Source organism: Vanellus vanellus (assembly GCF_965231255.1).
Source record: "Vanellus vanellus genome assembly, chromosome: 1".
NCBI classification, from domain to species: domain Eukaryota; kingdom Metazoa; phylum Chordata; class Aves; order Charadriiformes; family Charadriidae; genus Vanellus; species Vanellus vanellus.
This window is the reverse complement of record NC_138905.1, coordinates 158,268,924-158,282,939: the sequence shown is the minus strand read 5'-3', so window position 1 is coordinate 158,282,939 and position 14,016 is coordinate 158,268,924. Positions and strand designations below refer to the sequence as shown.

Here is a 14,016-nt window from a genome sequence, read left to right as displayed (position 1 = left end):
CCCAGCCTCAGCATGCTGACTCCTATGGGTCCGTGAATACAAGGTCTGCTCTGTTGATGCTGAGGGTCTTGACTCAAGTGGACACGAAGTTCAAGCAAATATTAGTGGACTGCTGAGATGAGATTCAGGTCACCCTGATTTTAAGTGTCTGCAGTAAGACCTTGGTGACTGACAGCAGCTAGAGCAACCAGAGTGTAGCCAGTACTGTTAGAGGGGCGTAGAGAGCCAGCCAGCTCATCGGGTGCAAATGCCTACTTAGGCTGAATTAAATAGCTCTCAGCTCTACTGACTACACCAGATCTTCAGTGACTCTAGTGAGAGCTTAGTCACAGAGTTTATGTGTAGATACGCACACTACTAATACCTTCAATAAAACGAGTTTAACCCTCCCCTAAATCTGCTTTTCAACCCAAACTCGGAGAAAATGAAGAGGTGGATATGTATTTCCTAAAAGATTTCCTGAAATAATTACTACAATGGTTTTGTTTATTGTTTGTTTGTTCTTTGCTATTGTGTATGTGTGCAAGTGTGCACACACGTGCGTATATACATGCACACACAAACACATATATTGTATACATGTTGTAAATAAAAATGTCCTCAGTTGCTCACTTCAGCTTTTACTGTCCTATCTTAGACTGGAAAATAATGCTTATTTTGTTCCTGTGTATGCATATTGGAAGGCTATTAATATTTACGAAATGCATTGAAGTGTTAAGCACCGCTACTCTATTGATCACTACCAAATTGTAACTCAGTTTGCATTTCGTTATATTGTCTTTTGCATATGGATGGGTATTGCTCAATTGTGTGCAATAGGACTAATCTTCAAGAAGAAATACAGTAAATGTCTTGCTACCAGAAACCCCCTAAATCCAAACACAGTGTACAAGGTGATGTGAGTTGCCACAGACATTATGCCTGCCTCTGAGATGGTATAGAGCATTTGTGGGGTTTTATATTTTGCTCTGTTTTTAACTAGCTCAGCTTGGGCAACTCATTTAGTATCAAACTTTACAGTGCAGCCCTAATTTAAGGTGGAGGCTGCCTAATTTCAGATATTTGGACCAGGCTGTCAAACAATCTAAGTGTTGAAATGCCTTTTTATCAATTTAGTGGGAATAAGTTGCCTAAATATCTTCAAGATTCTCAGATGATACTCTAGGCATCAGAAATCTGCAGATAACATTGATATTAGCTGAAATTTTGTGTGGATGACTCCCATCCAGTCCTGAAAAAAGTATCTGAGGTACCTGAGATGTACTAAAGGTATTTCTTGCTTACCACGTTGTTTCTGGTTGGATCATTCTGGGATAATGTTTGAAGCAGAATGGAATATAAAAGGAACCAAACCATTTGATCAGTTGATGCATAGACCTATATTAGTAATAGCTTTTAAAATTAAAATACTCCCAGAATGTAACAAGACTCAAGAAGAGACCAAAAGATAAATTCTTCACAGGGGAACAACTGATTCTTGAAACTCTTCGCTGGTGAAAGACCTTTCTTTGGCATCTACCTTCCAAGAGCTGCTGCACAGTTTTGAATGCTATGCCTCAGATTCTTCGTTTATCTAACACAAGAATGCAGGTAAACAAAGGTGAATATACTAAAAATTGATGTTGCCTTTCTCTTTTTCTGAATGTTGTATGACACAGAGTCTCATTTCTCTGAGTGCTGCATGACATGGAGTAACAAAAATCCTCAACCAAATCATTAGGCGTAAAAAATAACTAGAACAAATTTCTTCTAGTAATTTTGTTTGTAAAGTTAATGACTGTGGCAAGCTGTAGCATAAATGCACATTGCTAAATCTGGGCTCAAATCCTAGCACCTCTGAGAAATCTTTGTGATGAGCAATACCTTCAGGCTCTCGTAGTTAGAGCTAATGGAAGAAACATTATTCACGCTCTCTTTCACATTTAGACTTTTGAAAACAAGTGAAATTAGCTTTTCTATACTATACCTGTACAGATGAAACTTGATAGTCCTCCATAGATGACATCATCGTTGTCTGGTAATATAAAGGGACACCTCGTCTGAACCTCCAAACAGTATTGCTTGCAAGGAATTCTGTTGCTGCAGTGAAACTGTGTGACTTCAAAATACTGGGAACAGAGCCAGGCTTTGTAGACAGTCTGGAAAAAAAGAAGAACCAGAAGTATAGATGGATGACAATAGCATTGTCATTATTAGAAGAACATACTGTACTACACACCTACATTAATGTTGCTCTGAAAGCAAATTTTGAGAGAATATCACCTGGGTAAAACATACTCTTAACTTTTGACTATCCTCCCACTTCAGAAATGGAAACTCCAGCCAAGTCACTTAAAAAAAACAGTTAGGACTAGGCTTATGCTATTATTTTATCTTAGTTTGTAAACAGATATGTCTCTTAGATGCACATTTAATTGGACACATGCACACATGCCACGCACCCCTGTCCGTGTCCCTTACCAGATACAAATGGAGATCCTAACCTCACTTGAAGCCGGTCTGGGAAAAACTTATGAAAGTAAGTGCAAGAAAGACTTTAAATCTGGGCTCAGGCCAGCTCTGCTCTTTATATCATGTAGAGCTAAGCTATCAGGTTGCAATAGATGGTGCTGCTTCCCTTCAAATAAAACCTTATCCGGTCCACAGCATTAAAACACACATTAGGGTTTCTGAACACCAACAGCTGTAGACCAGGGGATACATTGGCAACAGTGAGGACTGATGTCTACATTTGGGAGATAAGAGTAACACATTAAAGATGCTGTTATCTGATGCTGTGTAACCATGGCTGCAGGACCTGCGATTATTGCAATTATTATCATAATTTAAACAGAATAGCAAAATAAACACGTTGATTTCAGTTTCTTTTGCCTATCATTTTCTGAGCAATGATCTTTGTCATGAGAATTAAACCAGCCTTCTGGACACAGAAAATTTTCACATGTGATCATACAAAAAGAGATTGGACACAAGGCTACAAAGGTGATGAAAAACCTGTGTGACTGAGAACAGAGAGGTTTGCTTATTTGCCATTTTATTTTTCACTTATTTGTTTCGAAGTACAAAATTTACTAGCTAGATACTTGCTATCTTAGTTGTTATATAATGAAAAATTCCTTTCTGTATTCGTTCAGAATATCTGAAAATCTTAGTAACTACCTTTCCTATGTAACAAACTGAAAAACAATATATTCAGCTGATTATTTTTCTTCTTCCTAGACCTGTTTTTAATAAAAAAGGAAACAGATTACATTTTTAAGCAACAAAAATTCAAAAACTGACACCTGAAAAGAGCAATATAGCTGAGAGTTTGGTTTGATTTTAGTATGTTTCAGTCTCATCGGTTATCATTTTATTAGCATCAGTAGCAGCTTAAGTTGTATAATGAATTTCAATATATTAGTCCCAGAATCACAAAACTTTAATCTCAGCTTGGTTGCAACAGTGGCAGGTATGGGCAAGGTTGCTAGGTGATAAAGTGAAGCCTTTATCAATAATCTATGGCTTGTGATTGTCTCTTTATAGTAGCTTTTGCGTGCTTCATTCTGTAGAACACAATTTTTTTCATTACAAATTCATTTTTAATTGCTTACAAAGATTGCTTATCCACAGTAAATGATTAATGAGAAGGAAGACTTGGCAATGTGTGTAATTTTTGTTCTTAAATAAACTTCTAAACAGCAAGCGGTTTTCCTGGTGTTGTCTATATCCCCCACCACATTTTTAATGCTTCAGTTTCTATATTGACACTTGCAACAATAAAAGAAATAAAGTAATGTTTTTTCTATTTTTAACTAGTCGATGAGCATAGTCTATTGGTTGGAGACAGGAGCATCGGCTCTGATAACAGATAAATATTCACAGATGTTCCTTCCTGATCACCAACATCGTAGATCTGTACAGTATGAATGCCCATTTTCTCTTCATAGAATAGATCTAAGAGTAGTAAGTTGGTTTATGAATCATATTTGAAAATGTACATCAGTTTATAGGGAGTGTATTGAACAGCACACCATACATGGTAACAAGAAAATGAGAAAACCCAAGTGACTACTTAAGCAAGACAGGAAATAAACATTTATTCAAGAGCAGAAGCAAATAATGCAATCATAGGCTTCTGTGAACACTTTTATGTATCTAATTTCAGTTCCTACACATCGTCTTCCTGCTCTGATTCACAAGTCCTCAGTTTTGGCTCAAAATTGCTTTTGAACTCTTGTTCAGATTTTTAAAGAATGCATGAGTGTACCTGTACCTGATATCTATTTCTCAGATAATTGTCTCCCCCTCCGTATCCATTTTATTACAGCCCCTTTCAAACTTGTGTGCAATCTATATTGATATTTTTAATACAGTGGTCCTCATTTTGCTTCTTTTTGGCCAGTGAGGCTACCTGGAAACTAAGATTTTCAGAGTTCTGCCTGGATATGAACCTAGTCATATCCCACTTTGGGGTAAGATGGTGACACTTATCAGCCTTCCTACCCACACGCTCTGGTTTCTTCAAAAGAAATTTCAGGTTTGTGGGACAAGATACCTCTGCAGAATACGGTAAGATGTCGAAGAATAAGTAGGTAAAACCCTCGGGGCATCATGAAAACTAGCCTAGAAGATAGGAGATGCTGGTCTTCGGCCGTTTCCACAAAGATCCTCCATTTTCCCTGTTGGTTTTGTTTTTGTTTTGTTTTTTTTTTTTTTTTCAAGCTTGAGAACTGACATGGAACAGTCTGAGTAGCTGGAGGAGTAAACATCATGGAAAAACACCAATTTAATGCTTGACTACTTATAGTGCAGCTGAGGTGGAATTTTAAGTTACATTTGGATAAGGGAAAAAAAAAAGGTCAAAGCTAGATTTGAATCCTAGAAAAGTCTCACCCATAATGCCTAGCTGTTAGCCCACCGCCTCCACAGCTTTGGCCTGTGCTAACTCTTACATTTCCAGACAATGCCCAGCCATTGTCTGGGAAAAAGCATATTCCAAGCACCGCACCCACTAAGCAGTTTTGATATAGCCATACTGTACTTTGGACAAAGAGGAAAAAATATAGCTGTCTACAGATGAACGGTGCTGGGCCAGCTGGTAGCCCAGAGAGCAGTCCCTCTCTACTATTACGTAATAGTACAGATGTGATTTAAATGCCTACTTCCCTAACAAAGATCCCAAATAACCTCTTCTACCATTCTTGGACATTTTAGACTTTCTAGGCACCACAGGTTTTACACAGAAATCTTCCTTTCATGCCTAAGGATGTGCCACCCAAGAGGAAATACAGAAGCGTAAGAACACATATCTGCGCGTACCACTCACTGCTCAGCGGCCTTTGCATGAGTCCCACGGCTGACCCAACGGAGTAAATAAATCCAGAATAGTCCAAAGGCTTTTCTTTCTTACAATGGCAGTGAAAGGTGACTTCTTTAGCTTAAATATGAGAAGCCTGTGATGTGGAACTGCAATGTATTGAAATTTCTTGACATTTTCCTAATAGCAAAGCATATATTTTTGCCTTTGATCAGCCAGTACTCCTTCTTATGTCCCTGCAAATATAGGTTTTGATTGGTTGGGAATTCTGTTCTATCTCCTAGCAAATATCAAATACTGATTCCCAGAGTCTTAAAACATGCACTACAGAACAAGGCCTGAAGCTATCAATGAAAATACATATTGGCTTGCATTTTGAGTACGGTACACACTTTACAAACTGCTTTGATAAGAGGACATTTTTCCTTTTTTAAGGGACATCAATGGCTAAACCCAAAGATTTATAAACACAATAAGTGCTCATCTTTAAAAATATTGCATATAGAACATTTAAAAAGATTAGTTATACTCTATTAGTATTTTTCTGTCATTTTCAGCATATAAACTGAAAATGAGTATTACTCATCTGAATGAGGAAAATATATTACATTATATATGTTAAGCTTTTCATGTCTTGTAAATGGTGCAGTTATTTTTTATCTTATTAAAATACAAAATATATTGTTTATGACCATTTTGAGGGCAGTTTTCTTTTCCTTTCTTTCTGCTCGTCTTGTAATTAAACATTGCTTTTGCCTGTTTTTCCCCCACCCTCTCATTTCACATCTGTTCTGAATTGCATGATTTCAGTTGCTGAGCTGAATTGATCCCTAGGTATCTGTGAAAAATAAAGGCAAGACTCCCACTTTTTCTTTTTAAAAAATGAAGAAAGGATATTTTTTATTAAAACATAAGATATTTGTGCCATTTTTTTCCACATCAGCCTTGCAACCTAGCAACCTAGCAAACAATACAACCTCCTCTCAAGCATTAACAGAATATTTTCTTTCTTTCTCACATAAACTACGGCATAACGAGACAGAAAAAATAGCTCTCATTTCTGGAGTATTTCTCTGCGGTGTAGATTAACTGCATGTATGAGAAGTCTTTAAAGTAGCTTCAGCAAATCATGGCTCACTGACAAAAGGTGTAGAAGATCTTGTTTGAGGACATTGGTGCAATACTATCTTTGTCTTCCTGTTTTGACGTAGTCGCTGCCAAAATGCAGCCTTCCTTCTTAAGCAGGTGTTATTCTTCCAAGTCAAAATAAGTCAAAAAAGAAAAAAAAAAACAAAACACCACATTGCAAAATCTAGAATAATAGCACCTCTTGTAACCAACATGTTAGCTACTGCCAATCATGCAAAAAAAGTCACATATAAGCATCAACAGGTTTTGTGTGTGTGTGGTCATACGGGACAAGGCCAATCTGCCTCATAAAGTCCAAGAAAATGTTCACAACTGAGCAAAGTGCGTCACTACTACAATCTCTCTTTTCTAAAGTCTACAGCTTAAAAAGGCTGTATTACAAATGATAGCTAATAGGAGTTGTTCTGAAATTGATAAAAATTTATAAAATTTACAAAATTTATAAAATGTAGGAGCCAATCAATAATTCATAAATGCATATTTTTAGGCACTGTTTTCCCTTATCTCCCATATGTTTTCTGTTTTCTCTTTCAAGATGGTATGCACTCACTCTGATTCTAAGTGATATTGTGACACTGTATGCTGTCTGCTTCTTTCATTCTGCTCTCTGCACTTATATTGGGTTTTCTCTGAAGACAGAGAAAAGATAGAAGGTGGATGTGAGGAGAAGACCATGTGTTAAATAGCCAGAGGAGCAAATATCCTCCAGACTCTCCATTAAGTAAAGTTTTCTAGTGCAAAATTCTTGCTCCTTCAAAACATGCGCTTTCTCAAGATTCAAGTCAATAAAGCAGATGTCTTCAATTACATTTCAAGGAAAGTAAAGAGGGGCTGTGACTGTGATAGACAAGGCTTTCACTTTAACATTTCCTTAATTAAACAAAACTAAAACTAACTCCCAATATGAACTGAACTAAACCGGGTTATGAGAATCTTAGGAACCCGGTTATGTATCTTGCGAAAAATATATAAATTATACAGAAAGTATAATAATACACAACTATCAACAGTTTTTGAATAAACAAGAGGAAATCTAGTGATTTTCACACAAAATCAGAACTTCAGAAGACAAAAGCATCATTTTTATTAATAGATATTTTGTGAATTTAAGTCAAGCCACCAAAACCAAACACAAAACTAACATACAACATAGATTTTGGATTTCTTAAATTTATAATTTCTGCTACGTATCATGATCTTGTGTATGTGTGGCATGCATATGATGCAGAATAACAATTAAAATGGACTTGTGCTTTCAGCTGGTTTGGGAGATGATGAAAACCTTTGAAAAATCATAGTTGCTAATAGAAATCTGGCAGACTGATCTGAAAGAATGGAAAAAAAACCATGTTTTTCTGTTGGTTTTGGTTTTATTCTTTTTTATCAAGGGAAAAAAATCAGATAAATTGGATTATTGATGCATCATGGCAAACATACATGCAGTAAATAACTGTATATATTTAAATATCTCATCTTTTTAACATCAACAGACCTTTAGGCACTCTATATTTGAAAGAGATACAGTCCTGGTTGTTAGACAAGACACTATGATGGAAAGATGCTATCACATAAGAATAAGGACATCCTTCATGTGCAGAAGCATAACTACAAAATCTCAGAAAGGTTTAGTGGTAATTTTGCTCACCTAAACAAATTAAACCTGTACTATCTTGTTCCTGTAGGAAAACACTGAAAAATTACTCCTCTGAAAAAGTGCACCAATTCATGCTGGCTTTATATATCTGGGTGCCTACCCAGAACAATCATCATCAAAATCTTCTTGGTATTTGTAAATGATTAATAATATAATGATAAAATATATTATTAATTAGACAGACTAATTCATTATTTGGCATTCATTTTATTTCTACTGTAAAAGTTTCAAGCCAATGCCTGGAAGCAGAAAAAATATTTTAAGACTTCAATCACCAAGCGCCCAACACAAATAACCTATTTCAGCAATGCAAGGAATGAATACTTCGCAAACAAACCAGACACTAAACTGCATTTGCTTGTCAAATCATTACAGATAATAAATGGATTCAGAGTTAAGAGGAAGAAAACAAGGTTGTGTGTGGAGAATTTTGAGAAACGAAAAGAGCACAGCGTGTGCTTTTTCGCTCAGGACATCAGGAAGAACACTTCTTTGTGTCTCTCTGTGGGGAAGAGCAACCTAGATATTGCCTCTTTTTAGGCTATTCTGTGTCTTGGATCACACGTGAGGTTAGACAGTGTCTTAGAGTCATTCTTTCTGGTCTTGAAAAATCATCAAACAGTATTATTAGGTAACATGGCTGCATTTTCCTAGAGAGGGGCCAAGAGCTGCTGCCCCCAGTACGTGCAGTATCTCCAGGTAGAGCAGTGCATTGACTGACCACAGCCCTGGTCATTATACCAGCTGACTTGCAACTGGCTGTGCAACTGCACAAATCTAATTTTAATTGTATGACCAATATTTACTAAGACTGCAAAAATGATGGGAAGATAAAGTTGTATTTACTATGTATATATGCCCACAATCTCCCTCCCTTCCCGTCTCATTCTCACTCACTCATACATGCACAATACGTGTGATTCTAAAGAACTTAGTTTCTGTCAAAACAGATTGAGTATGTAGCCTGAATCATCTGAGTCACACTGCATGAGATGTATCAGTAGAACAGAATGGAAAAGCTCAATCAGTTTCATTCTCTACGGCTGCCAATTCTTCATAGTTTTCAAGAGATTAATTCAGCTCTTTTCTGCCCCTTCTCCTGTTGTTCCTGACTGCCAATGCCGTCACAGTTCTTAAAGAACAGTGTGAAATCTCCAGGAAGTACTTACTCTAGCTATTCTCCATGAAAATGACACTGATGAAAAAATTTATGTTACTGGCTGGGTTGCCAAAATAGTAATACAAAAGGGAACCTAGAAATCATCAAATAGGACTTGGGGGTACTAGTGGATGAAAAGTTGCACATGAGCTGACAGTAAGTACTTGTAGCCCAGAAAGCCAACCACATCCTGGGCTGCATCAAAAGAAACGTGGCCAGCAGGTTCAGTGAGGTGATTCTGCCCCTCTACTCCACTCTCACGAGACTCGACCTGGAGGAGTACTGTGTGCGCCTCTGGAGCCCCCAACATGAGAAGGACATGGACCTGCTGGAGCAAGTCTAGAGGAGTGCCACAACACAATCTGAGGGCTGGAGTACCTCTCCTATGAAGACAGGTGGAGACAGTTGGGGTTATTCAGCCTGGAATAGACAAGGCTCCCGGGAGACCTTATATCAAATTCCAGTATCTAAAAGGGGCCTACAGAAAAGACAGGGAGAGACTCTGTATCAGGGAGTGTAGCGATATGATGAGGGGTGACTGTTTTGAACTGAAAGAGGGTAGATTTAGGTTAGATATTAGGAAGAAATTCTTTACTGTGAGGGCTGTGAGACACTGGAACAGATTGCCCAGAGAGGTGGTATGTGCCCCATCCATGGAAACATTCCAGGTCAGGTTGGACTCGGCTCTGAGCAGCCTGATCTAGTTGAAGATGTCCCTACTTATTGCAGGGGGGTTGGTCTAGATGGCCTTTAAAGATGCCTTCCAACCCAAACTATTCTATGACTCTATGAAATCGCTCTTAGATGTGGAGAATGGTGGGAGAGAAAGAAAGTAGGAAGAGAGAAGTGACAACAGAAACTGTCTCAAAATGCTAAATTTTTGGAATCAAAATAAATTTTAACTGCTTTGCACTGATGCTTTGCAACCATATTCATTCCTCAGTATGAAAATGAAGTCTTCAAACAGAGAATAACTTAATTTCACCTACCGGTTGAAAAGGAAAAGACCCCTCATGAACTTCAAAGGCGCTGTTCATTGGAATTTTCAACTACATCAGGAAATTGTACTTTATTGGTGTAAAGGAATTAACAATATTGCCTTGAGACGGTGTGATATGATTCCAGTTCAACTTCTTCCAAAGCTTGTGAGTATTTTCAGCTAAATTCTGCAGTCTTTATGTATACCAAGGACTATCTCAGGCTGTGACTGACTGATTAATTGATTTTTACAAGAATATTCATGGGATATCTTATTACATAAGCTGAGCTTTTTCAGCAGAACTGGATACAGAAACAACATTCATTAAAGAAAAATGAAAAAAAAAAAATGGGTTGCTAAATAGTGATATGGCCTTCAAGTATTTGCTGTGTTCTACCCCACTGGTCCTCAGCCCATGCTGACTCATTGCCAACAACAGTGAATAAGCTGTGTATGGAGAGCAAAATCCTTCTCTTCCTGTCAGCCTTAGTTTTAGCATAAAATTTTCTGTAGCCAAAAGTAACCTTAAAGATTCTACTATGCAACATACTGCCTATATGCAACAAGTGATGTCTACTTTACATGTCTAATCTCTGCCTGATTCATAGAGTTATGAAGGTATGAACTATTTAAAGGCATTATATGTACATTTAAATTTAAAGCATATGTTTAAATCCCATGTTTTGCTTTTTTTTTTCAGTCTGGGCAAATTTTTGCCTCTGTGTGTTATTCTGCCACGTTACCACAATCTATAATGTTGTCTCTTTTAGAGTTTTCATCTCAACCTTTCCATGAAAATTTTTTAAACTATCTACTTCAGCCTAACTTCCTTTACTTCATTTTAGTTTGTTTTAGTATCCCATAACCTTAAAGGGTAGGGTCACCAGGTATATTAGGGAATTAAAAATAGTAGTACTTCTCTTGATGAGCTGAAATGCTGTCAATAACTGAGTGGAAGAAAAGCTACTGGTAAAGGCTGGAAAACCTTCTAAACCTTCCCTTGCCCAGATAAAGACATCCACTCACCCATTCAGAACTGTGCTTGAACATTGGCCAGGCAAAGATTAATATATCAAACAATACATATATATATATATATATATGTAGGAAATAAGGGGGCAAGATCTTAATGTAATTATGGGTTTCATGCCAGCGCGAGGGACCTCAGAAAAGAACACCTATTTTTTTCTGTGATAAAACTTTTGCTGTAAAATTCACTTTAAATCTTATGCATGCGGCACAACAGGCAAGTAATAGCTACTGTCACCTACCAACTAACGCACTGTCTGTGCAGTGCAGTCTCTAAAAAGCTTTTTATATTTGGATCACCAGGGTATTTTGTGTTGGTTTGAGTGACAGTGCATCTTCTTTAAGAAACACTTGGGTCAATCTCAGCGTCTGCTCTGTGCATTAGGACCTGAGATATGTTGTACAAGCAGAGATGTCTTTTAGATAGCTTACAAGTGTATTTTATATAGACTACACAACAAAAATATAGATGACTAACTGGTACAAGATCTGATTAAGTCTGACAAGGGTAGTGTTACGAATGTGAACTCCCCCAGGAACGTTGTCAGTTTTGAGCAGTAAGGACTGTCTGACTTCAGGAATAATGCATTTTGTATGGGTAGCATGGAATAAAGATCAGCTGTTACGGAGAGCCTTCTGCCCATGAGAGCTGCAGGACTGCTGATGGCATTTCTCTTCTGCTGACCCTCATTCCCAGTCCTATTCTAAGGCCATGGGTAGCCTCAGAATAGGGCTGGCTAAGCACATGAATAGTGTGAAAATAGTGAACAGAAAAAAAGGGATAAATCCTCTGTAAGGTGCCTTTGCTGATGCAAGCCAGTGGTACCGTCAGGTGATTAAACATTCTTCATTACTTGTAGTAAAAGACATGTAACAAAACAATGGCTTTCAAATAGGTGGTCTGCTGAAAATAAGATATTTCACAGGAACAGGCTTTCAATGAGCAAACATTAAAAAAAAATGTAAATTTAATTTGTTTCAACGCTATCAAAATAAAAAAAAAATTACTGGGGAAATATTATTTAATAAGGTTCAAACATTTATTTCCACAGAGACTATTCTCAAAAGGGTAGATTTAGAATACATACTAGGAAGAAATTTTTCACTATGAGTGTGGTGAGGTACCGGAACAGGTTACCCAGGGAAGTTGTGGATGCCCCATCCTTGGAAGTGTTCAAGGCCAGGCTGGATGGGGCTTTGAGCAACCTGGTCTCGTGGGAGGTGTCCCTGCCCATGGCAGGGGGGTTGGAACTTGATGATCTTTAAGGTCCCTTCCAACCTAAACCATTCTATGATTCCATGACTGTGTTTTTACAGGCAAACATTGCTCATAAAACATTCATTTGCTCATCGCACTTTTTTGTGTTTTATCACATTGATATTGACTGTTCTGCTTTGTGGAGAAGTTGCTCTGTATATGCACACCTCCCCCCTCCCAAACACACCTACCCCCACCTTTTTTTTCCTCCCGTGGAATTCTATTTTTTTTTTTTCAATCTGATATAGAATGAACACAAATTAAGAATCTGAGCTTCCTGTAGAACAGATATTATATTTTCCAATTATTCCAGCCTATGTGCATTTTTAAAATTCCTTGTGTTAAAATGCTGCACCAGGAAATGAGAATGTCTCTTTCATATTATGGAAATTTATGCCTGAAATTTACAGTAGTTTGGGACCAAACGCATCTATCTGGTGGTTATTTTAACCTTAAATTTTATTTATATTTGATTATAATGAATGCTTTCTGAATCTGCATGGTTGGAATATCATAATATAAATATTTTAATATTTATCCAGAAGATCTTGATGTCAGCAAATACAAACTATTGTATTAAGAGACAAAAAATTTCAGTGTTTCCTAAATGATGGTAAATTAAATGTGTAAACTTGTTTCTTTCCCTATTTTACCTGTTATACAAATAATTTCATTTTAAAGACACGGATGCTGTTTTATTTGAAGATATAGGAAAGGTAGACCAAAGTTGAAATTTATTTACCCATACATTGTTGATTCTACTTTCAGTTCATATACTATATAACAAGATTTCTTTTAGCCAAATACAAATGAGAGGAATGACAAGCTGCTCTGCTCTCATCTTTGTGGTTTACATTGGAAAAGGCAACCAGGAAGATGCAAATATGCCAGCTCCTAATCCTAATATGTTTCTTTGATTACGGAGAAATTACTGCAGAAGAGATGGCATCAATGTCTTACTGTCACTTTGGTAATCTAAAAGAGAAATTAGACACAGATATAGAAAAGATCTATATTGTTCCTATTTGTTAAAATAAATTAAGCTTCTGCAAGTAATAGATGTTGTGCAAAACCAGATCCACCAGCCCTATCTTTGGATAGTGATGAACCATCCAGTCAACTGGGCTCATCATAATGATTAACTTAACTGTTTTTTTATAATACCCTAAAACCTGGACTCATCATCTGTATTAGAATTCAGTTTTAGCTCTTACTTAATATTGCAAAGAAACTTTCTTTTGAAGATCATAAACATCCCTTTGGGTGAGCTTAAAGGAAATTGAAAATTAAATAACACATTACAGAAATAAGTAGTCTGGTAAAAAGTAAAAAGGGGGCACTAGCCTTTGATTTTGTGAGCTTAGTGGTACTTCATCTAACAAGATACTGTATTAAAATGTTCAAATGATTAAAATAAAACAAATGAATAATCCTTAAAGTGTCAGATCAGCTTCTCTGGAAGATCTTAAGACCACTGACTTCGAGTCAG

At 37.0% G+C, this 14,016-nt stretch overlaps 1 protein-coding gene across 1 annotated transcript in view; it reads right to left on the bottom strand.

Moving 5' to 3' along the window:
• The window catches only part of NALF1 (NALCN channel auxiliary factor 1), a gene marked incomplete at its 3' end in the record, with an annotated part of 501,503 nt that overhangs the window by 9,485 nt on the left and 478,002 nt on the right, over nucleotides 1-14,016 (bottom strand). The window contains exon 2 of the mRNA XM_082499320.1: nucleotides 1,967-2,138. Within this exon, the coding sequence (XP_082355446.1) occupies nucleotides 1,967-2,138 (172 nt within the window). The remainder of the gene's footprint in view (nucleotides 1-1,966; nucleotides 2,139-14,016) is intronic.